The 25,902-nt window shown below is 43.9% G+C and overlaps 2 protein-coding genes across 7 annotated transcripts in view; both read right to left on the bottom strand.

Moving 5' to 3' along the window:
* Nucleotides 1–1,103: 1,103 nt before the first annotated feature.
* Nucleotides 1,104–21,136, bottom strand: LOC109865775 (dual specificity mitogen-activated protein kinase kinase 7). 4 transcript variants are annotated; one of them, XM_031799037.1, is made up of 13 exons: nt 20,610–20,722; nt 19,358–19,400; nt 19,020–19,067; nt 14,741–14,888; nt 14,503–14,569; nt 14,174–14,287; nt 9,681–9,800; nt 9,420–9,527; nt 9,019–9,198; nt 8,713–8,793; nt 7,781–7,923; nt 7,560–7,605; nt 1,104–7,324 (listed from the first exon to the last, which is right to left on the bottom strand). In XM_031799037.1, the coding sequence occupies exons 2-13, from the start codon at nt 19,377–19,379 to the stop codon at nt 7,184–7,186; spliced, it is 1,218 nt and encodes a 405-aa protein (XP_031654897.1). In that variant the 5' UTR covers nt 19,380–19,400; nt 20,610–20,722; the 3' UTR covers nt 1,104–7,183. The 4 variants fall into 4 exon arrangements, with proteins under 4 accessions (XP_031654897.1, XP_020309799.2, XP_031654896.1 ...); XM_020454210.2 differs by lacking the exon at nt 19,358–19,400 and having other exon boundaries at nt 20,610–21,136; XM_031799036.1 differs by lacking the exons at nt 19,020–19,067; nt 19,358–19,400 and having other exon boundaries at nt 20,610–21,135.
* A 537-nt stretch (nt 21,137–21,673) lies between these two features.
* LOC109865295 (serine/threonine-protein kinase N1) overlaps nt 21,674–25,902 on the bottom strand; it is a 65,510-nt gene continuing 61,281 nt past the window's right edge. For 2 of the 3 annotated variants that reach the window (XM_031799163.1, XM_031799162.1), the window contains exons 17-23: nt 25,589–25,765; nt 25,129–25,191; nt 24,964–25,040; nt 24,651–24,793; nt 24,303–24,410; nt 23,970–24,050; nt 21,945–23,809 (exon numbers count right to left, since the gene is read on the bottom strand). In XM_031799163.1, coding sequence (XP_031655023.1) covers nt 23,606–23,809; nt 23,970–24,050; nt 24,303–24,410; nt 24,651–24,793; nt 24,964–25,040; nt 25,129–25,191; nt 25,589–25,765 — 853 coding nt within the window. In that variant the 3' untranslated portion in view covers nt 21,945–23,605. Of the gene's footprint in view, nt 23,810–23,969; nt 24,051–24,302; nt 24,411–24,650; nt 24,794–24,963; nt 25,041–25,128; nt 25,192–25,588; nt 25,766–25,902 lie in introns of all 3 variants that reach the window. The other variant, XM_031799161.1, reaches the window with a different exon arrangement.

The following is a 25,902-nucleotide window of genomic DNA, read 5'->3' as shown; positions in this document are numbered from 1 at the left end:
TGAGGCTGGTTCTTTCTGCAGAAAAGCTACATTGTTTTTACAGTTTTGATACTTATGACAATGTGATACTTAATATTCTGGCACATCAGCATGTCTTTGTTTATGAAACCATACTGAAGTACAATTTCACGAAATGCCCCACATCTGTCATTTTAACAACTGTCCTCCTTTAAAACAACTGGTTACAATATTATGACTTGTGTTTTTTTCCCCTCTGTGGCCCTAATATTCTATCATTTTATATATAGCCTTATAGTCTATGGGAAACTGTAAATTATCTAATGATAGCAACATCATCTAAAAATCATTTTTTATCCAAAATCATTGAAATTAATGATCACATGTTTAACAGTGGGTCTAGTTATGTGTTAACAATGTATAGTGCGCAGTGAAATAACTATTGGTTTCCATTTGTGGTGACTGCTGACTGACATTAGGGATGAGATTAAATAGATCCTGGAATTTAGCCTGGTCTGGAGCAGGCTAGCTCCACAGAATAAATCTCCATGGTAATTTATACCATAACATATCCTCCTGCCCCCTATCCATCTTTAGTGCAACCGGATTACGGATCAATTGAGCCAGGATCACCAAGATATCCTGGCTTAATCCCTTATCCTAGTTTTGTGCAACAGGCCCCAGGCAAGCAAATCAAAAAGTTAACTTTGTAAAAATACTATAGCAACCTTAGTTCAACCTCATTACCATATAACGAGACATTTTATAGGATCTCTGTTGTCAAGACCCCATGTGTCAAAAGTGGAATAGCATTAACAGGGGCATCCGTTAAACAGTAAATCAACATTGTGGTTTTCAGTAGCCCGACCTCATGATCAATGTTAAATTCACAAAATGGTATACACAATGTAATAGGAAGGTTTAATTTAATGCATTTGTCTAACATTCTAGTAGCTTTCAATTGCATGCAACAAGGAATGTTTTCTGCTTTACAAAAGTACAGCTTTTTCTAATCTATTGGTATTTTCGGTAGGAGTCCTACAACATCAATATGCTTAAATACATTTATAAAAAAAAAAAACATTGTTTGAGTCATAAGAGGCATGTAAACTTCAGGCAATAAAGACTCATGTAACACGTCTCCACAACGTTTTGGAAGTTTTTTCTTTATTTGATTTGTCTCCAAAAAAATCCTGAGGTATTCACAATATAATGGCATTTATTCTGTTTGAAATAGAGGAAATTTAACGGAAAATGAGAGACGGCGAAAAGCAGAGGGAGACAGTAGCTGTGTAGATTGATACAACTGTCAGAACAAACTCTGAGTCATACATACAAACAGCCATGGAATTACGATGGAAAAAGTATACAATTTCCCCCCTTTCAAATCGAGCATGTCATGCAATACTGCATTTAGAAACCCTAGGGAACAAGCAAATGATTCTTTACCAACATTTTTAAAAACAGGGCTTCCACCTCGCTAGAGTACAGATTAAATACGCGCCAATCAGTCCACTTCGGAATAGAAAACTATTATTTCAGTCAGAGTATGCGTAAAACGTTGACTGCTAGTCTGTTTCAGGAGGATAATTCATTACTTGTGTAAAACCAATCCAAGTTTCAAACAATAGGAGCTAACTTAAAATGGGTATTAGCTTAGCACTCTCCAATACCACCCATGCTGTAAATGTTAAGGTTTAGACCATAACCTCTGTTTGGCTTGACTGAGCAGGATTTCAATTAAATGAGTGCACACACTAAAGTATACAAACATGACAGATCCTACAGCTCAGCCAAGCCAGTACTAAAAGCACATACACCATCTAGAGTTTAAACCACTCCACTACAATAGCAATGTTTCCTGTGGGTTAGTGTGGTTTGATATTTGGCTTTTGTATCAACGGCAATGACAGACGATTCTCTTTACCATGTGTGTCTGGTTTGGCTTTAAAAAAAAAACACAAAAAAACACAACCAATAAATAAATAGTGATAATACATATACATTGTTGAAATCAGTTGTTTTTTTCTTCTGCCAGTCTCAGGTCTGTGATTGGTCAAACGGGACGTCTGCAACCCAAAAGAGCTCCCAAAGACTCCTTCCCACCAGACTCAAAGCTGCCCAAGTGCAAACGCCACTCATGACAATTTCAGCATTAATAAGACGCTCTCTCATTGGCGCCGTCTCAAATGGCACCCCACTCCTGATGTAGTGCACTACTTTTGGTGCACCGTTTAGGGAATAGGGTGCCATTTCAGATGCAGTCAAATTAGTTTGACCATACAGTATAAGAGAACCACAAAAACAAAGTGGGGCTTCTGGGCAGAGATAAAATAAAATGGCACACAAAAGATTTAAACCGAGAAACAATCAATCATGATATTTTGATCATGGAAAGAAAAAAAAAAAATTCAGTTAAGAGGATATCGGAGGACCAAAGTTTTACAGCGACACAGGGTGAAGAAGAAGCGGCTAAACGGAGCAGTGAAAGTGATCGCTCCGCTTCGAGAGAAAAAGACACCTTTGACCCAGGCGTTCCGGAAGGACAGAAAGAAGACTTCTTCTCTAACTACACTGTCACACACTCTCCATCTCAACCGCTCTCTAGGATCATCCGGAAATTTCTTTATTCAATTTGGTGTCATCTTTTCCCTGAATATAATACAAATAAAAAACTATTTTTTTTAAAAGACAAAAAGGTAAATAATAATCAGACAAAACCCTTCCAAGTAACACACCTTGCCCTCCATCCTCACTCACACAGCTAATTGAACAAGACACACAACACATTCAGGAAAAGAAACAGACAAAAAAAGATCTACACAAATGACAACTCATTCTCGCCATGAAACCAACTAAAAAACAATAAAAGTACAAATGTATATTGCAAATAGCAGATTGAAAACAAGTCAAGAGAACAAAGGCAAGTGTGTATTTTCCTAAGTATACAATTACATTTTTTGCAAAAGAATATATAATATGTAAAAATTATAAATAGAGTTGTGCCCCCCCCCCCCCAAACATAATCTAAAATCAATAGCAGTTACATCAGTGACAATAACATGCAATTGATATACTTACAGCATTGGACTAGCAACCCCCAAACTACAAACCCCATTTAACCCACCCCAAAAACTACAACCCAACGGCCCCACCCCAACACAATCCTTAAATAGTCAGCTCATTCAAAAACGTCTCTCGCTTAACTCAAATTCCCTCTGGATTAGCTGAAGACATGAATTCAACCCGTACTAGGGAGAAGATCTCATTCAGTCACCAACTCCAGTTTCATCACCATATGTTTATATACAGGAGGACTTCCTAACGTACAGCAAGCTGACTGATTTGAATGACTGCATAGTGAAAATGATATTTGGTTTTACTTACAGATGGGGCGATGACACACCCTCCCACCGCACCCCCAAGGTACAGCGCAGCAGCAGACTATGTGCATCCAAAATGGCACCCTATTCACTACATTGTGCACTACTCTCGACCGGGGTCTTATGAGCCCTGGTGATAAAGTAGTGCACTACATAGGGTGTGACTTCAGAGGCACCCTACCAGAGTACATCTTTAACAGCGCTGGCTTTGCCACTGCCTGCTAAGAACACACAAAGCCACTAAACAGCAGCCAACCAGCACCACTGTGGACATATTGTTTATAGCCTACATTTGGAGTATGTGTGGCGCGACACCGCTGTCCTTGGCAATGGGTTAGGATTAGTATTCAAACTTTAAAAAAATAAATTACTATACATTTTACGAACACACACCAAAACACCCAAGTCATTCAGGTTTTGCACCAGGGGCCCAAAAAAGTTCTTGCCGTTTTTAGAAAGGTGAAGTGGCACAGTCACCTGTCAGGTGTTTTCCAACCACGTGTGTGTGTGTGTGTGCTTGTAAAGACATCAGCAAAGCAAAAGAGAAAGTTGACAGTGGGAGACTGGGTCTGACACAGCACTGGACAGCCAAGACTGGGGGAATAGGGTGCACTTTGAGTAGAGTGCACTTTGTAGTGATTTTGGACAACCCAAGGGGTAGAGAACGTGTAAATTACAAGGGATAGTACTAATAAAGTACATATAAAGTCAGTATTTTAAAACTTTGTTTTAGCAAGTGGGCCAGGCAGCCTAGATTGTATAATAATGTGTCTGTCATTACTACCTGATTGCCTATAGTAGAACCAAAACCAAAGAGCCATGGTTCAATGTTGGTACATGATGATTTGCGGAGGGGCAACAACAAACAGAACGTTGCAGACTGAAACATAACAAAGAACCAACACTGTTCTCTATTCCACAACAATAAGAGAACCATGTAAATTCTACCTGCAACACAGCCAATCTCCTGAACTCTCCAAAGACTTGGTGATGGTGAGCAGTGGCTTATTTACAGCACCAGTTTACACAGTAAAAAAGCCTGTCTGGCTGAGTGGGTGTGATTGCTGTGCCCAGGCTTTGTCAGAGTACAAGTCTCTCCCTGTATTCTACACACACGGGCATTGCTACCCCTAAAGCACCCCCCCCCCCCCCCCTATCCCACACTAGCTACAGAGAAACTCTGAATATATCGTAGTCATAGTAATCAATTAGAATATCAATAATAACTTGTTTTCGTTGATGACACCTTTGGTGTGTAATGTCAAGGTCGAGCTTGCAGGAGGCCCACGGACGGACAGACAGACGGGCAGGTAGACAGACCATTCTAAAATCATGGTGAGACCCTAGACTACAATGTCCAAGGTCAGGGAGCAAAAGGTCAAGGTTCACAGGTCAGGACGGACAGACGGACACTCCTTCACTAATAACAACTAGACTTTGCGGTGCTGTAGTGCGATATGTGACTACAACATGCTATTACACCGTTAGATACATGTGAGGTGTACATCGTTTGCGTGGATTAGTTTAGTGACTTTAATCTATGCTACTCATCTATGGGTTTAGCTCTCGGTCACTGTTCTCTCACACCCTTCACCATCAGACTTGCTCTTCTGTATTTGGTAACTGTAAAGACATTGCATTACTTCACTTATTTGGTTTAAAAAGATCTAAAGTATTTGTCCTTTGGGGGACAATTATCGACAGCAATTTAGCAGCAGTAGTGGCAACGTAATAAATAATTAAATATTTTTTGAAAAGATACAATAATGAATAACAGCAAACAATCAAAACACAAATCCTAATTCACCCTAAAAAATAAAATCATAATTGGTATATTGGTGCAACCCCATTGAAAGATTTTACAATGTCCAGATAGCTTTACAATGTCCAACATCTGATCCATAGCCTGGCAGCCTATGGCTGAATTCAGGGCCCCAAACTCTCGCTCCCTCCTCAACATCTCTCCTTTATCAAAACACTCACCACTCTGCTGTCACTCACTCCTCCCTCACTAGCTCTAGATGGCCCTTACCTTTCTGTCACGTACCTCTCTTGACCTTCTTTCTCACTTTCTTATCCTTCTCTTCCTCCGCTACTTTTCACCTCATCCTGTCATCCCTAATTTATTTTCTTTTTTTAATCCAACTCTTTCCTCGTTTGCTTCTCCCTAGCTCTTCTTCTGCACATATTCATAGTCGACGTTTCCGGTTCCCTCGCTCCATTTCTCTGACATACCTTTGATCTCCCTCTCCTATCGTGTCTGTTTCTAGCAGTGATTTGGCTTGGTTGTGTGTTGGGGAAGTCTAGCCTGATCCCAGATCTGTCAGTGCAGTCTTGCAAACTCCTAATGCTCAGGCTAGGAAAGGGGGGGTAGTCTTCTCTACCTGGCTTTGACTCTGCAGGAGGGGAGGCAGCAGTCAGGAGCAACGAGAGGGCCTTGTGTGACACCCTCCACCAACACCTACCACCTTTGGTTTGACAAAACTGTGGAGCCGCTAGAAGATGGAACAGCAGAAAGAATGAAATAAAGAAGAGGGTGAGTGGCTTGGTGCCATTTAGAAAGAGCGGAAAGAGGGAGGGTTGAAATGCTCCACAGCCAAAAATATCTAATTGTATTATTTGTAAAGGGCAAGCTGCTGTCTCTTGCCTGTTTCTTTACACAAACAACTCACGCCTCCCCTCCGTTCTCCTCCAAACTGTTTTCTTTTCTAACACTCCTCTTCAACAACAAGCAACACTGCTTTAAACCTCATCTACCTGGCAGTACAGTTTCCCTGACTGAGTTTAAACACAGCAGCTGGGGGTAAATGCAGTAAACCAAGTCCGATAATAGGCAGACTTCTGTCCTCCTCTGTATCCCTCCATCTCTCCCACTCATCCACCGGTTATCCAGTCCCACTCAAACCATCCTGAACTCAACATAAATAAATACATACAAAACACCCTTTCTACAGAGCTACGCATAACCCTACTTTTTTTTGTATTTTGCGCAGTTTTCCAATTCAAAGCTGCTAGAACCTGTACTTGATATCCTCGCTAAGCATTTGAATCAAAGTTAGTTTGTCATCTATTGTATTTTCAAAGCGATGGTTAAAAACCAGACTGAAACAAATACAGCGGGTCTAGTTGGTTTGTTAGAGCTACAGTGGGACAGCTATTTGCCATCCATAATAGTGAGCGTACACTTGTGTCTTAGTACACACACTCATACACAACCTGTTGAAGAGTAAGTATAGAAACAATAACACCTGGCTGAATATTGCACTGAACCTTCCACTTCTGAGCCTAGCCATCACTGCGGATGACACTGGGCCTCTGGGCTTGCCGTAGGGACTCTTACATTGTCTTAACACTACATGATGTAGCAGAAATGAGCTCCAGTGTGTATCGACTACTCTGTTGTCAGACCCCATAGCTATGACTAGGGCTGGAGCTGAACAAGATTATACAGGCGTGTGAGATATGATTAGTGAGTGAGTAGTATTTATGTATGTGTTTAACCACGTAAATGCATTTACAGTATAACTACTGTACGTCAGTATCGAACAGATGGAAAACCGGCATGCATTGTGGATACAGAGTAACCTACAGTATGTGCTGAAGTGTTCACGATGATAATGTACATGTGCTGATATGACTTCTGATGACGCCTAACTACAGGGTGAAGCGCTACTCTCCCTCGTGTCTGTCTGTCCTGATCCAGACTCAATCAAAATGTATCAACCAGACTCAATCAATCCACCGAGCCAGTCTGTCTGTCTAGGGATAAAGGCCTACTCCGTGTCTCCGTCCCTCTTTGGGGTCTCCCGGCTGCAGGCTGGGGCGGGGCCAGTGGCCGGGGGCTACCTGCTGAAGAGTGAGTGGAGCTGGTGCTGGCTGTAACATTGGCTGCTGCGCGGCGACTCAGTGCGCTCCATCACCGCCTGGAACCAGCCTGCCACGTCCACCACCAGCACCTCATAGCGCCGAATGAAACTGTGCTCCTTGGGGGGGGGGGGGGGGGGGGGGGGGGGGGGGGGTAGTAATCAGAGAGAGGAAGGGCAGGAGAGAGGAGTTAGAACACTGCATCCATTCCCTTTCTCTCTAATGTACAGATTTTGTCTTTAAATAAACATTTAATTCAGACATCATTCTTCCCTTTCTTGTAATCCCAAATCATGGTTTAGAGTGGAGGTGGTGAAGAATCAGTGTGTGAACAGCTGGAGGGGAGAGACTTACGAGCAGCTTGTGGTATTTTGGCCTTTTTCTGTGATCCTTTGTGAGGCTGTAGAAAGAGGCAGTCAGTGATGAAAATGAACGAATGAATGAACAGACAAAAAACACTTGATATTACTTAGCAACTGTACTGTCAGCAGAGACTGGTTGAGAGCCGTAAGACTGCAGAAATTAATAATAAACTCTCTCAATGATTCACACAGTGCGTGTGTGTTTTGTCTCACCAGTCTTTGACGAAGGACTGGAAGTCGAGGGAGAAGTCCATGCTGAGGGGGAGCGAGGGAGGGTCTTCCTGCAGCACTTTGGTCAGGACCTCAAAGTCGGTCTTGCAGTTCTTATAGGGGAACTGTCCTGTGGCCAGCTCCACCTGCAGGCCGAGACAACACATTACAGCTTTAAGGCCAGTTTATACTTGGTCTAACGACATGTGTGTAGGCAATTAGAATGCGACAAGCATCGCTGGTCAAAACGAAATTTCAATTTATGGTCTGTAGACCATCGCTGTGACTGTCAGCTTTCTTGTTGCGACTGTCGCTATGTCCGTTGTTGTGGTTACCAGACTGCCACAGCAACCAGAGTTCTAAACTTCTCAGACACCAATGACAAACTTTTATTTAGTCGCACTGTGGCAGTAAGCCATTTTCTGTAAACTCGCCGTTAATTGTTATTTTATTTTACTATAATAATGAATAAAAAGTAGCCAGAGTTAAGACGTTGTCAGTTATTCTCTGGTCATTATTTGAACTGGCTAACGAACAAAAACATTGTTTAGAAAATTGCTTTTAGTTGCCTGGCTTGCTAGGTTGACATTTACTGAATTCACTTTGCGGACGTCGTTGTGCGTTACGTAAATTGTCTAGTTATCAAACCTCTTCACTAGTTAGAAATCAACCCATAGCCCCTAACCTAGACACCATTTCATGCTCCCTTGTAGATGTGAATAGCTGGATGGCTGTAAACAATACGCTGAAAAGTCCACCTAGCCTACCATTTGATCCTTTCAGATGGATGACAGGACATTGAGAAGTGTCAAAGCGTAGAAGGTAGGTAAAGGCTCTCAACTTTTGGCCAGGGCCAAATGCGAAGGCACAGGACTGACCAAAAGAAGTGTACTACATAGGGAATAGGGTGTGATGAAGTAGTGTGGGTGTTTTACCAGAGAGATGCCCAGGCTCCAGACGTCTGCTCGGATGTCATAGTCAGGCTTGCTGGGATCTGGGGGGTCTATTCTCTCAGGCTGGGGACACACAGAAACAGGCTTGGGTTAGGGAGAAACTGCAATTATTGTACCAATACACAGGGAAATTAAAAACATTTGACAGAGGACAGCAGCATTCAGAATTTTTACAGAGTTATGTGCAACCCCAGGTGGAAAAATAGTGGCGCTTTAGAATCAAAATGGCAGCCTTCACTTCGGTAGGTTAAACGTGGTAGGGTACGTGTGTCCACCAAGGTGACTCACAGCCATGTAGGCAGCACAGCCGGCGCTGCGGGTCTTGGCCTTGGAGTCGACGAGTCGTCCGCTGATGCCAAAGTCACACAGCTTGATCTGACCCTTGTTGTCCAGCAGGATGTTGGAGGGCTTCACGTCCCGGTGTATCACACCGTGCTTCTCCTTCAGGTACAGCAGAGCCGACACTATCTGTCAACACACAAAGGGTAACCCACTACTACATTGAAGAGAAATTGAACAAACTTTTTATGGGATGGGGTCAATTCCACTGGAACTAAATTCAGGAGATGAACTGAACATAAAGAAACCTAATTGAAAATGAAGGGCAATTTTTTTATTCTGAATTTGAGTTTCAGTTCAAAGCCTGAATTGAGGGTATGAGAGCGCAAGAGATAAGACGCGAGACTCACTGCCACGGTCATCTTGCCCAGGATGCGTTCAGGGATGGGCCCCTGGATCCTCTTCTTGAGTTTCTCAGCACAAGTCCCCATCAGCTCCATTGCGATGAACACATCCGTCTGAGGACCAATCACAGTCAGTCACAGAACATTGGCATTTTAAACAGAACAGTGAAACTGCTACAAGAAAGAAGCTATTTCTGTCAATCTGAATAAATATGGTTTAAATGATGTGACTAAATTATTACTAAATTATCTGTGCGTGTGACTCACGTTGGTAACTATGGCGCCGTAGCACTGGATGATGTAAGGGCAGTCGTGGCTCTTCAGCACCACATCCAGATCCATCAGAATCCTCTTGTTCTCGTCCTTGTTTCCTGTCCGGCGCATTTGCTAGTGACACACACACAATAAATCCGTCATCATTATTCAACGTTGATATTTTAGTTGAGGGAGGAGAACTTCAACCAACTAGATGGCACCACTAATTTACAACTCCGCCCACCCCACAAACCTGTCTAGCACTTAACCATTAGCCAATCACATACTGCCGGTTTCCCGGACACAGATTAGGACTAATCCTACACTAAAAAGGAGATTTAAAAAGGAGATTATCCACTGAAAGTGCTTTATAGTCCAATCTGTCTCTGGGTAACCATAGTAACCTACCTCACTCCAGAGTATCAGCTGTTTCCAGCAACCTACATCCCCTGCCCCCTTCTCATCCAAACCTATCCCCTGCCCCCTCATTCAAACCTATTCCCTCTCATCTATATACAGTAGGTCACCAGATGGTGAAAAGTGAAACTGTATATGACTGAACGATAGAGGTAGGCCTATGCATTTTAAGAACAGAACACACAGATTATAAAGTTTGCACCTGCCAGTTAAGACTGAACAAAACAGCATTCTACATGTTAAATTGCATAGCTATAATACACTGCTCAAAAAAATAAAGGGAACACTTAAACAACACAATGTAACTCCAAGTCAATCACACTTCTGTGAAATCAAACTGTCCACTTAGGAAGCAACAATGATTGACAATAAATGTCACATGCTGTTGTGCAAATGGAATAGACAACAGGTGGAAATTATAGGCATTTAGCAAGACACCCCCAATAAAGGAGTGGTTCTGCAGGTGGTGACCACAGACCACTTCTCAGTTCCTATGCTTCCTGGCTGATGTTTTGGTCACTTTCGAATGCTGGCGGTGCTTTCACTCTAGTGGTAGCATGAGATGGAGTCTACAACCCACACAAGTGGCTCAGGTAGTGCAGCTCATCCAGGATGGCACATCAATGCGAGCTGTGGCAAGAAGGTTTGCTGTGTCTGTCAGCGTAGTGTCCAGAGCATGGAGGCGTTACCAGAAGACAGGCCAGTACATCAGGAGAAGTGGAGGAGGCCGTAGGAGGGCAACAACCCAGCAGCAGGACCGCTACCTCCGCCTTCGTGCAAGGAGGAGCAGGAGGAGCACTGCCAGAGCCCTGCAAAATGACCTCCAGCAGGCCACAAATGGGCATGTGTCTGCTCAAACGGTCAGAAACAGACTCCATGAGGTTGGTATGAGGGCCCGGCGTCCACAGGTGGGGGTTGTGCTTACAGCCCAACACCGTACAGGACGTTTGGCATTTGCCAGAGAACAACAAGATTGGCAAATTCGCCACTGGCGCCCTGTGCTCTTCACAGATGAAAGCAGGTTCACACTGAGCACGTGACAGAGTCTGGAGACGCCGTGGAGAACGTTCTGCTGCCTGCAACATCCTCCAGCATGACCAATTTGGCGGTGGGTCAGTCATGGTGTGGGGTGGCATTTCTTTGGGGGGCTGCACAACCCTCCATGTGCTCGCCAGAGGTAGCCTGACTGCCATTAGGTACCGAGATGAGATCCTCCGACACCTTGTGAGACCATATGCTGGTGCGGTTGGCCCTGGGTTCCTCCTAATGCAAGACAATGCTAGACCTCATGTGGCTGGAGTGTGTCAGCAGTTCCTGCAAGAGGAAGGCATTGATGCTATGGACTGGCCCGCCCGTTCCCCAGACCTGAATCCAATTGAGCACATCTGGGACATCATGTCTCGCTCCATCCACCAACGTTGCACCACAGACTGTCCAGGAGTTGGCAGATGCTTTAGTCCAGGTCTGGGAGGAGATCCCTCAGGAGACCATCCGCCACCTCATCAGGAACATGCCCAGGCATTGTAGGGAGGTCATACAGGCACGTGGAGGCCACACACACTACTGAGCCTCATTTAGACTTGTTTCAAGGACATTACATCAAAGTTGGATCAGCCTGTAGTGTGGTTTTCCACTTTAATTGTGAGTGCGACTCCAAATCCAGACCTCCATGGGTTGATACATTTGATTTCCATTGATAATGTGTGATTTTGTTGTCAGCACATTCAACAAAGAAAAAAGTATTTAATAAGAATATTTAATTCATTCAGATCTAGGATGTGTTATTTTAGTGTTCCCTTTATTTTTTTGAGCAGTGTATAATCATTTACAGCTCCAGCCATTATCCATGTAGGCCATGTTGTTTGTGCTTGTAACCATGACTGTGTATACCAAGAATAAGCATTATATGCAACCCCCGCATAGGAAGTCAGTCACTAGTAGTCTAATAGTTAAACAGTTAAATTGGGGGGGGTTAACAATGCTTAATTGTAGCAGTGACGATACAGTATAATTACTATCATTGTGTGAGGATAAACAATGGAAGGCAAAGCCCAGAGAGAAACCGATAGAGAACAGCGATACTGAACTGACAAACAGCCCAGGGCTGCCTCCAACAGTTACATCCTCTGGACAAATCGGCTGCTATGGAATTATGTGTTCTGCCACAGTAGGAAAAACCAATGCTATGGCCTTAACCCAAATAGCGGCAGTAGAACATCCACACAGCACTTGCATAACGGAATAGGCCTAATGTTTCGAGCTGCTGGAAGGCGATTAAGGTTCCCACTGTTCAGCAAGAATAGGAGCAAGGCTAGTTTCATGCCATTAGGCTGTTGAACAGTGGGACATAGAACAGATGCAGGCCCAATACACGGTCAGACAGTAGGCCGTAGAGACTTTGAATATGTTGAAATGTAAGTGTGTACTTGTGGACTAACTTTGCAGTTCTGTACTGCATGTAATATGTTGTGTTTGTATGCTGACTAGGGATGCACAATATATCGGTAAGCATATCGGAATCGGACGACATTCGCTAAAAATGGCAACATTGGCATCGGCCCGATGTCTAGTTTAACGCCGATGCGCAATACCGATGTCTCAGCTGACGTGCATAACTACATAACGTAGGTAGATGACGTAGTGACGCCACAGAAAATACAGCGCTACACAGAACAAAAGCAGAAAAATACCAAATCGCACACTTCCAACAACTAAACAAGTTCAAGTCGAGCAGTCATTTGAAAGAGTAAGAACATTTCAGGGAGACAAAGGCGAAATCCATTAACGCCAAGAAAATGGAATTCATAACCTTTGACAATCAACCGTTCTCTGTCATGGATGTTGGCTTTCGCTGACTGGTCAATCACCTAGAGCTCCGGTACACAGTACCAAGTATGGGCTATTTTTCAGATGTTGACCTACCGGAGATACACAGTACTGTGGAAACGCACATCCCTGAGCAACTTGCTCTGGGCGTCACTGCTATTAGCTTCACGACTGACATTTGGACCAGCGACTTCAACCCCATGAGCATGCTGAGTCTGACAGCACAGTGGGTCGACGAGGATTTCGTACTGAGGAAATTGCATGCTCAAGAATGTGCTGGTTCTTATACCGCTGTTGCCATTTCAATGGCATTTGAGAACATGTTTGAAACATGAACACACTCCTAGCGCCATTCGAACAACTGACTGGAGAAATAAGCTCATCAACTGTGTCTGCAGAAGACGTGATACCCTCTGTCATGGCATTGAAACGCTGCTCAACAAAACCGACACAGACCGTTGGGGTTAAAACTTGTAAAGGTACTCTACAAGAGGCTGTGAACAAGAGATTCCATGGCATTCTCTCTGAGCCTCTACTGTGCCGCCACCATGCTCTATGCTAGGTACAAGGACCGCTACTTCGATGCAGACAAGAAACAGGGTTTAGGTGAAATGTTACAGACACAGCTGGACAAGACGGAAACGGACACAGTGACAGTGCGCACCAAGGAAGAGAGGTCACAGACAGACAGCTGAAACGTCAATGCTTGTACGTCACACATGTATAATGAAATCCTGGTCAAGACTGAACAAATGAACAACGAAACAGCACGTAAGTGAAAGAAACAGGTTTTGACTGTTTTTACTGGTAATGGGGACATATGTTAATGCCAACAAAATAACTTTTTGGTCAGTATGTGTGTGTGTTTCAACTATTTAAAATGTACTAGAACACTTAAAAGGCTGCTAAAATGTTAAGTATCGATATAGTTTTTTGGGGGGGAAGGAAAATATCAGAATCGGACAAAAATGTCATATCTGTGCATCCCTAATGCTGACACCATGTAATGAATTTCCATCTAAATGGACAATAAAGTATAGTGTATCATAAGTGTCAAACTGCAACAAGACAACGCATCCAGGACAACAGAATCAGCGCGGAGGCCGGAAGGACAGACTTTTCATCCTCAAGACATGAAAGTGTAGTGACCCCCTGCCAGACAATGTAACGCGCTTACAAACGGTCTGTTTAAAACGCAATCCAGTGCTATTATATATGGTCTTAATGCCAACAAGCTGTGGTTGGAGGTAGACAAGGCTTACTTTGACGGCGATGACGTGGCCCGTCTTCTTGAAGCGCACTTTGAACACCTGACCGCACGTGCCGCTGCCAATCTCCCCCTCGCTGATCAGGTCACTGACTTCGGCCGGGTACCGCTGAGGAGGGGAACAGGTGACGAGTCACAACATGTCAATGACAAACATACATGGCACATGTAGCATAATGTACGACAGTACTCATAAAGCTCTGCGTATGATATCCGGTTGTAAATGGCGTCCCGAATGCTTGTCAATACAGCACATTATTTTTAATGAGTAGAGAGAAATACAAAAAAACAACAATCACTTTAGGCAATGCTATGGTCTCTTACCTGGCCGTCGATCTTCAGATAGCCCGTCTGCTTCATGATCTCCTGCAGCTTCTGGTCTATCTCCGCACTAAGGGGACACGGCAGACACACAAAAAATGTTAGGTGTGTCATTTGACGCATGTGTGAGAATGGAAGCATTTAAAAAACATTTTTTTTAACTTTCTGTATCCCTTTCCAGAACACGAATGCTACATGTGTATACATGTGTGCGTGTGTGTGTGCTCCGTGCATGTCTTACTTCTCCACGCTCTTCACCAGGCTGTACTGTGGCGTGGGCAGGTTGAGCATGTGTCGCGGGCGGCTGGGGTAGGTATGGTGCTGGGGTGAGCTCTCAGAGGACGAGGAGCGACTCCCCCCTCCGTCGTTAGCCAGGGGAAGCTGAAGAGCTGGGGGGGGGGGAGAGGAGGAGTATAAATTTGGGAAGGTAAAAGAGGAAGACTGGTCCTTTATTAGCCTGGGTGCCAGTCTGTTTTAGCCCGTTTCTGCCTTTAGGAAACTTGTCGTTGTCAGAAAGAGACTGGAACCCAGGCTAGTGTTACTGTAATCAATTCCACTCTCCTTACCTCATCTCTCTTCTTAATGATCATTGAGCTTACAGCATTGAAGAGGGCAATGTTGTAGTGGAATCTATCTAGCTCTTCGACCAAACAATGACAGAGAGAGAGAGACCTAAGGAAAGGAAGCTAAATAGCATTGGAGCATTGGGATTCTAACTCCCTGTCACTGACGGGCTATTGAAAACACCCTGACAGTTACAGGTCTACAGTGCCTTCAGAAAGTATTCAGACCCCTTGACTTTTTCCCACTTTGTTACAGCCTTATTCTAAAATGGATTAAGTAAACACTTTTCCTTAACCTACACACCACACCCCATAATGACAAAGCGAAAACAGGTTTAGACATTTTTACTCATAATTAAAAAAAAACAGTAATACCTTATTTACATAAGTACTCAGACCCTTTGCTATGAGACTGGAAAATGAGATCAGGTGCATCCTGTTCCATTGATCATCCTTGAGATGTTTCTACAAGTTGATTGGAGTCAACCTGTGGTAAATTCAATTGATTGGACATGATTTGGAAAGGCACACACCTGTCTATATAAGGTCCCACAGCAGACAGTGCATGTCAGAGCAAAAGCTAAACCATGAGGTCGAAGGAATTGTCCTTAGAGCTCCGAGACAGGATTGTGTCGAGGCACAGATCTGGGGAAGGGTATCAAAATGTCTGCAACATTGAAGGTCCCCAAGAACACAGTGGTTATCATGCTTAAATGGAAGTTTAGAACCACCAAGACTCTTCCTAGAGTTGGCCGCCCAGCCAAAGTTGAGCAATCAACTTTGACAGAGCTCCAGAGTTCCTCTGTGGGGATTGGAGAACCTTCCAGAAAGACAACCATCTCTGCAGCACTCCACCAATCAGGCCTTTATGGTAGAGTGGCCAGACAGAGGCCAATCCTCAGTAAAAGGCACACGACAGCCTGTTTGGAGTTTGCCAAAGGCACTTAAAGGATTCTCCAACCATGTGAAACAAGATTATCTGGTCTGAAGAAACCAAGATTGGACTCTTTGGCCTGAATTCCCAAGCGTCACTTCTGGAGGAAACCTGGCACCATCCATACGGTGAAGCATAGTGGTGGCAGCATCATGCTGTGGGGATGTTTTTCAGCGGCTGGGACTGGGAGACTAGTCAGGATCGAGGGAAAGATGAACGGAGCAAAGCACAGAGAGATCCTTGATGAAAACCTGCTCCAGAGAACTCAGGACCACAGACTGGGGCGAAGGTTCACCTTCCAACAGGACAATGACCCTAAGCACACAGCCAAGAAAATGCAGGAGTGGCTTTGGGACAAGTCTCTGAATGTCTTTGAGTGGCCCAGCCAGAGCCCGGATTTGAACCCGATTGAACATCTGTAGACCTGAAAATAGCTGTGCAGCGATTCCCCCATCCAACCTGACAGCGCTTGAGAGGATCTGCAGAGAATGGAAGAAACTCCCCAAATACAGTTGTGCCAAGCCTGTAGTGTCATGCCCAAGAAGACTTGATGCTGCCAAAGGTGTTTCAACAAAGTCCTGAGTAAACGGTCTGAATACTTGTGAAATGTGATAGCTATTTATTTATTTTTTAAAGCCAAAAATGTTAAACTATGGGCTATTTTTTATTTATTCAAGTCAGTTAATTAAGAACAAAATCTTATTTACAATGACAGGGCAGAACGACAGATTTTTACCTTGTCAGCTCGGGGATTCGATCTGCGACCTTTCGGTTACTGGCCCAACGCTCTAACCACTAGGCTGCCGCCCCAGTATTGTGTAGATTGTTTTTCTTCATCAATGTCATACATTTTAGAATAAGGCTAACAAAATGTGGGAAAAGTGAAGGGGTCTGAATACTTTCCAAACGCACTGTATAGGTTGGCTTATAAAATTTGGGGCCATTCTACTTCAAGGTCTCACCCATTGCCTCTCAGTTTATACACATTTAGGGTGCATCCCAAACGGCCCCCTAGTGCACTACTTTTGATCAGAGCCCTATGGGCCCAGATCAAAAGTAGTGCACTATAAATTGTACCATCTGGGACTCCCCCATGTTTCTATTCAGACTTCGAAAGGAGTGAATGAAAGCAGTCCCTGCTTAATCTGACCATGACGGACAGACAGAGCAGGCCAGTGTAAGTAGAACGATATCAGTTCAGTCTCCAAGAGGTCGGCTGTGAATGTCTATAGACCACAATATGAACACTTTGACAAGACATTCCACAAGTATTAGCAATAGCAACACAACCCGTAGCATGTATATTAGCAAAGCATAGGTAAAAAACTTCAATTGAACTTGAAGGGTAGTTTAGCCGATTCATTTTTACAACATAATTTGACACAAAGGCTAAAAGTGTTATTGTTCAAGGAGACAACACTCCACAGGCATATAGACAGGGTGAGCACTGAGCAGTGGAGGACCAGCTACGAGAGCAGTGTTAGCTTTGACCCACCATGCAACCACACAAACAGACCATGCGTCCATACTGCTGCTCAGTCAGTAGCTAGCTAGCAGCACCACCAAAAGGAGTGGACCCTCTGCTGCAGAAAATTGGAGCTCTCTCAGTGACCTCTGAGAGCCCCCCGAAGAGGACTCCACCCCCCCCCCCAACCAACCCGCAGTTCAGACCGTTCATATGATATTTTTTATACACTGTGTGAAAAGCGCCCCATTCCTAATCTGTGAATGGGGTCGTTTTGCAAAGGGCACCTTCGGAGCCTTTGGTTTGTTTGAAGTTTTCAAAGCAACGAGGTAGTGTTGAGCAGTTCTTTAAAACGCCTTTTCAAGAGATAAATGCACCAACGCCAGGCAGTAGCTTTTATCCATGGTTCAATCACATGCAGCCAGGACCTGCTCACTGTAGAGAATCGGTTAGTGGGTGTTAGTAAAGGACTCGGGCAATTTTTGGTTTGGCAAAGACCAGACAGTCCTCCACACAGCTGGATCCAGACAGACACACACATCAGCCACCACTGGCAATTGACAGTGCCACTGCAAGGGGGATGCCAGGAGAGAACGCTTAGTTAGCGCACAAAGAACACTATCTGACCCTGAGAAAAAGCATGGAAGAAACAGACGGACACACAACAAGACAGACAGAAATTAACCTGTCACAGCCTGAACTGCAGAGCAAAGAGAATGCCAGCTTGGGCCCAGCCTGGATGAAGACATGACAGACAGGCTGAAGGACAAGTCTTCAGACGTGAAAGGAGGAAGAGAAGAGGTGGTCAGATTTGGTCACAGCAGCACTCCTGCAGACCAACCGGTGGTGGGATGCTGGATTAGACTGTGTAATAAAAACCGTGCAGGAAGCCACATGCACCTTTTCTCTGCAACCAGCAAAACAGGTTAATAATATCCTCACACACACGCAAACCCAGGCATACACACTCACTGCCTTGCCACTGGCACTCACATATGGAGAAGAAGAGATGGAAAGATGGAGGGAGAATGAGATTAGAGTGGAGGTGAGACCAACTGGGGATACAGTGCAAATGGCCACTTGAAAATAAAAGATGCCTCTTGGCTTCCATACTGTCAGAATAGTCTTAGAATATTTTAGGTGTGCTGTGTACAATTGTGGGCTAAATATCTGAAATGATAAATTTTATATAACAATAGCTTTAGCCTATTACACATATTTTGTGAGAGGAGAATTCATAGGCTGTGTGTTGTGTTATGTACTGCAATTCATTTAGGCCTACATTCAAATCTAAGGATAATGTACAATCACTGTTCGGTATCAGTCAGGCCAGTCATTCAGGTTTGGTGAAACCATCTGAAGAATGTGTGAAGTTACTAGCATCTATACGTTCTGTTCTGAGCTACTGAGGGTGAAATGTTCCCTTTCTGTTGAATAGGAGGAGTGACATGGAGATGGGGAGAGAAAAGAGAGGGATAAAGAATGGATTGTAAGAAAGAGAGGGAAGGATGAATGGACGGTGCAGTGGCAGACAGAGAGAGCGATGATTGAATGATACCTGCACGTTGGGAAGGAGCTGGAGCAGGACTGAGCTGGATCACGATGACTGGACAGAGGAGAGAAAATACACATGTGCATATTACTGCACTGTAAAATGCCAGGTACTCACTCACTCACACATACCCTGTCTAACACCCACAGAGACTCACCAATAAACTACCATACACACACCAATGACCTACAACCCCAAACTAACACACACAATCACAAAACAAAATGAAGGAAGGTTCAATCAAACAAGAGCACCTCAGACCAGTTGATATGCTGTGTGTGTGAAAATAAAAAAAACTAGCACCTCAAATGTTGAGCTCGTCAAAGATAAGAGAGTTGCATTACCACACCATCTTTGCTTTCCCATGCCTTTAGCTTTCCAATGAGGCTGGGAGAGAAAACGCATCAAGAAGAAACGCAGTGAGAAGAAAACGCATCAAATACCTTGATATGAAAGTATACAAATTTACCTCAGGGCGACACCACCACTATCAGCATAGAGTTAAGTACCCATGTCACCATATTGCACTGAATGTGGCTGGCATTGAAGGGTGCAAGACGAAATTCACCCATAAGCATTGGGCAGGAGCCAAGCCTGTTTGAAATGTTTGACCTTCATATCGCTGTAAGCTGATCCTAAATCGGGGCTGTTGGGATAAATCCTGCATGGTGCATTTTGGTGGCTTGACTGGCAAAGACTCTAGCTGGCCAGCTACATTATGCCCACACACTCTGCCAGATGTGTTCGTCTACATTATGACCAAAACATTACCTGCCAAATATGTTCAAGACTGCCGAAATAAGGAAATATCCATCATGCCCAAAATATGAGAAGAGCATTAATGCAAAACAAATCACAAGACATGGAATTGGTTTAGAAAATATAAACACGGAAAAGATAACAGCTGTTGTTTAGTTTTGTAGTTACTGACACCATATTCGTGCAATTTGTGACGTGACAAGAGCCACTTTCAGGGGTAGTTTGCTAGCTATCTTGAACGTTATAGCTGGCAAGTTTGTTCACGCAACTAACTGGTAAACTGCGTTAGCTCGAAAAGCTAACGTTAGCTTAGCTGGCTACTAACAACATTGACTAGGTCAAAATCCTATTTGAAGTATCGCTAGAAATGTATACACACACACAAGCCATGTCTGGTTAATGAAGCATATTAGACCAGATATAAATGTAAAATACTGATAAACAGAATTTTTCGTGTTGAGAAATTAACAACAACAAATTGACTGACGGATGGATGATGGGGCCTACTAGAGCTAACTTAGCTAGTTGCTAGCCAGCAGTTGCCAGGACAAAACCAAAACACAGTTCGGGATTTAAATTGAGTTTCGGTTACAACGTTGCACTGATATTAAATTCTGGTTTACATAGTTTCAAAATGTTTACGTGATATGTTATATACATGGAAAAGGCATGACACCTCTGGGCAGGGCAACGTCCCGAGTTGGGGTATTTGTTTATCCATTTAGCCTGTTAGCTAACAGCAGCAGCATATCCCTATTACACCCCCTCACTCTGCCTCTCCTTTCGCCTATTTCCCCTTTCCTCTCTCCGGTTACCGACTCCCCCACGGATACTCACTTGGCCTCGGACGTGAACGTTGTGGACTCATGTCGATATTGAGGTCAATTCTTCTACGAGCTTCTTTATTTTCTTGCTTTAGTTTCTCCTCGATTCGAGAGAGTCTCTGTTCCAGCGACGACATCTTGAAAAATTGAACACTATCAAAGATGATCTATTATAATGAGTAGATAGCAGAGTGACCGTTCTAACGATGGAAATACATGCCCTCAATGATTGAAGGCAGGCGCGATCATGTGGGACCATTCTAACCAATGAGAGGTCATAGGCGAGCGTGAACATGCACAACTAAGTCGTTTTTCTCAAATTGCCAGAATGCCACGTTCATCCACTTACATCAATATATTTGTAAATCCTAAATATTACGAAACTTCTGTTCGATCAAATAAGCCTAACGTAATTCAACTTCGGACACTCTCATATACCTCCGTACAGAAGAAGGGTTTAATCTCACTCCGACAGATTTTTGGCGGAGTAAATCCTCTCGCTTCGCCTCTTCCTCTCTGGCATCATCGAGCGAAACCAGCTAGCCCAAGGCTCCCTCCCTCTCTTGTGGACTATACAGGCAGGGACGGCTGATGTCCCAATGCCCTCCCTGTTTGAAACATTCTCATTTCCATAGAAAATTGGCTTGCTTGCATGTTTGGTATAACATGTTGTAAAATTTGCTGTCAAGCTTTGGGGCCATAGAACTCATTGACACAATGTAATCAACTAAAGTATGCATGTCAATTTATCATGCAGATAAAAAATACTATGCATGTTTGGTATAACATGTTGTAAAATTTGCTGTCAAGCTTTGGGGCCATAGAACTCATTGACACAATGTAATCAACTAAAGTATGCATGTCAATTTATCATGCAGATAAAAAATACTATGCATGTTTGGTATAACATGTTGTAAAATTTGCTGTCAAGCTTTGGGGCCATAGAACTCATTGACACAATGTAATCAACTAAAGTATGCATGTCAATTTATCATGCAGATAAAAAATACTATTTTCCCAAATTAGAACAGTCCTACAATTTACTCGCTCTTCACACAGTCCCATTCAAAACACAAATAAAACTGCATTTTTGTGATTTATTACAAGGTGGATGTTGATGTTTGCATCTTTTTTAGGATTCTTTGCATCGTTTTCTACATGAATTTGAGAGGACATGAGTTGATACTTTCAGGACATTCTTCACAAGTTCACATGGTAAAAGCTTGTCTAAAAATGACCTTTGTTTTATGACCATCTTACTTGTGAAGATAGAGCATTGCATTAATAGCAGGGAGGTGACAGAGAATGATCTGATGATGAGACACCCAATCAAACACAGTAAACCGTATACACAAGTTTTTCCAACATATTTTCTTTATAAATAACTAATCTCATACTTTCACTTCCATTTGTATAGTCGTACACAAGATAAGTAGAGTCTGCAGCCAGACAAAAATGATTCACAACACACACCCATACAGAGACAAGGGAGGTAAGGTTTGTTTTCTGTTGACTTCTGAAGACGAGCAGGTACTGTAGTTGGAGGATGAAGCTGCCTCTAAGTTCTGATCTAAGGTCAGTTTTCTTTTCCTAGTGGTTGGAGGTTGGAATAAACTGATCCTAGACCTGTTCTTAATGGTCACTTCAACCTGGAGAAGCCTGAGCATGATTCATTGCTTGGATGTGTTTCCGCTTCATGCCACTGATTGAATTTGAGTGTCTTGAGCATTAAAGTGTGTGTTCGTTTGTGTGAATATTTACATGTTTGGAACGAGACATGCATCCTTCAGCCTTTCTTTTGTGTGTTCAGATATGACCAAATGGCACAGGTGTAGACTGCCACATGACACACCCTTATATAAAATTCACAGACTGGACCAATTAAAAGGCAGTCCCCCCCCATAATAACTCAAATCAGAACATTTTAAAGAATGTTAAAAGGGCAACAATTGCCCATTGTGAATGCACTAGTGATCTGGTTGGATCACAATTGACCGTTCCTCCAAGCAGTGGTTCTTTACCCCTTCTGTTGACACAAGACTAGCAATGGGTAACTTGATGGGTGATTGTTCACAATATTGTAACAATGCAGAGTACATATATATAGATGATTCTACACACTGTTGATTCAACTTCCTCCAAGCAATCATTTTGATAGGCAGATGGAGGTACTTCCTTGTCTCCTCTTAGCATTAATGTAAAACATTATCACCCTCATTGCATACCGAGGACCACAGTTAGTTACCAAGGACCACAACATAACAAAATGAAATGCATTTCTATAGATCCCAGTAGAAATTTAAGGCATCATTTCAAGCCATGCACCCACCCCACCAAACCCTCTCCCAAATATTATTTGTGTTTTGTCACAGTATGAAGGAACCAGGGTTGGGGTCCATTCCATTTCAATTCAATTCAGGAAATAAACTGAAATTCCAATTGACTTCCTGAATTGACATAATTGAAATGGTATGGATCCCAACCCTGAACGTTACATGGAGATCCTCAGAGCAGACTACAACACTGGCACAAAGGAGGATGGAACTGGAAGGCAAAGTTAAAAGGGGTTGACTGTGTAGTAGAAGTTACACATGTTATGACAAGTTCTTGTAAGGACACAGCCATTGGAGTGTTCTAGATAGGGAGGAGGTGGCACAAGCTTAGCATCACAGTTTCTTTTTTTCTGTCTTCTTTTCCTTTGGAAAACAGAGTCTCATTGTAACAGAACTTCATTTCCCATCAACCACCAGTCCTCTTGACGGGCCCCTTCTCACAGTTGTGTGAGATGCTGCTGCAGTGTAAAAAAAAAACACAGTCACAGAGTCTTGGCCTGGGTCTGCATTAATCTCCTCTAGTTCATACCTCCCACACAGACGTAGACTACACTACAGACCGACCCTTCTCTGTTTCTCATATCACATTCACAGTGTGGTGGATGCAGACCACCCTTGCAGACTGCCGTGACCCTCATATAATGATGATGTGATAGAGGTCACAACCTCTCGACCCCTAGCAGAGGTCGGAGACGTAGTCGAAGTCGCAGAAGCTGTCCTGGTCCTTGCGGGAGAGCGTGCGGGGCTCGCGCGGCGGTGTCAGGGCGGGAGGCTCGGCGGTGAACTCCTCGTCAAAGTTGCTGACGTCCTCTCGGCCCTTGATGGAGGGAACGAAGGGAGGGGGCAGCTTCCTCTGTAACAGGGCCTCCCAATCCAGACCCTGGAGGAGAGAGAGAGAGAGAGAGAGAGAGAGAGAGAGAGAAAACAGGGTTAACAAAAAGCAACATCACGGTGGAAAAATATGTTCCTGCAAAAACAACAAGTGCGGGATGAAGAGAAATGGAAAAAGATGAATATGGTGTCATGGATTTCTGACTCACCCGGAAGAAAGGCTGTTTCTTTATCTCATCAGCATCTTTCTCACCAGAGCCTAGTCTTCTCTCTGGGTTCCTCCTCAACAGCTGTTCATGACACACACACACAAATCACATTAATATTGATAGCCGTTATAGAAGTCAAATTACCAGCTGTTATACTAAACTTGCTAATGAGAGAATTATGGGGGTTATTGGGAGGGAGAGTCTTATCAGAACTGCTGTTCCCAGGTAAACAAAATCATGAATTAAAGAGACAAGGACTACAACATTAACATCATTAAATGGACAAATCTGTGAGGTGCCACAGACCATGGACCTATGTGTGTGGTCACATACCCTCCTCATGATGGCGATGGCCTCTGTGGAGAGGAATCGTGGGTAGCGGACCTCGTCATTCACGATGCTGTCAAACACCTCCTCCTCATCGTCACCAGGGAAGGGCGACTAGCAGAGAAATACACTCCGACAATTGAGTGGGAAACCCATTTATAAATACCAGACCTCACAATATAGACACAAACTAAACCCAAGGAGATTTTTTTTGATGTGAATCGACACATTTCTGTTCACGGTATACTGCTACCAAGTGATGTACATTGAATGTGTCTACTCAAATAAAGAGTGGACAGATATCTTCTGTCCTCGCATATCTATATTTTGTCCAAGTCTTCAATGACGTCTCACCTCTCCCACCAGCATCTCATAGATGAGGACCCCTAGGCCCCACCAGTCCACTGCTCTGGTGTAAGAGGTGTCGGTCAGGACCTCAGGGGCCAGGAACTCTGGAGTACCACAGAACGTACTGGTCCTGTCCCCATAGCCCATCCCTATAGAGGGGGAGATGTTATTACACAGTGTTAAGCATGCAGGCAGGAAGAGACGCACGCAGGCAGACGCACACAAAACTCCCACTCACATGAGTGTTCACACACACACTAGGTATCCAGACGTACGCGTCATAGAAGTGTAAAGATTCAACAAACTTCTGACCACCCACCTTCCTTACAGAGTCCAAAGTCGGCAATCTTTACATATCCGTCTGTATCCAGCAGTAAGTTGTCTAGTTTAAGGTCTCTGGAGGAGGGAGGACATAGGAAATGTTACAGACCGGTCATGGACTTGGATGGAACGCTAAGAGAGTAGATGTGTGTCGTTGACTCACCGGTACACAATCTTGTGGTCATGGAGAAACTGCAGCCCCAGAACCACACAGGCTGAATAGAACCTGTCAACAGAGACAGAAACATGTAAGACACCTATTCAAAAAAGTGGAGTACACACACACACACACACACACACACACACACACACTCTGGGACTACGTACACACAAACACACTCTGAGACTACGTGCACACACACTCTGGGACTACGTACACACATACATACATACACACACACACTCTGGGACTACGCACACACACACACACACTTTGGGACTACGTACACACACATGGACTACATACACACACACACACACTCGGACTACGTGCACACACACACACACACACACACACACACACACACACACACACACACACACACACACACACACACACACACACACACACACACACTCTCTGGGACTAGGTACACACACACACACACACTGGGACTACGTACACAGCCCGTGGTTCAGTGAAGACATCAGCGTGGATGTGCATCATGAGGTCACCGCCAGCCGTGTACTCCATGACGAAGCACACGTGTTCCGGGGTCTGGAAACACGCAAACAGGTTGACCAGGAAGGGGTGGTGGGAGACGTTCACCGTCTCAAAGATACGCTTCTCACACATCAGACTGCAGGGAGAGGAGAAAAACAACAGCGAAGGTGGTGAAAATGAGATCTGTGCATTCAGAGTTCAACTTCAAGCCTTGTGTGATGACAAATTGTTGCAGTCATGTAAAAACAAGTCAAGTTTGTAAATGTATAAATG

The sequence above is a fragment of the Oncorhynchus kisutch genome, linkage group LG20 (genome assembly GCF_002021735.2).
Source record: "Oncorhynchus kisutch isolate 150728-3 linkage group LG20, Okis_V2, whole genome shotgun sequence".
Taxonomy (NCBI): domain Eukaryota; kingdom Metazoa; phylum Chordata; class Actinopteri; order Salmoniformes; family Salmonidae; genus Oncorhynchus; species Oncorhynchus kisutch.
Note: the sequence above shows the minus strand (reverse complement) of the source record. Positions and strands in the feature narration are given on the sequence as shown.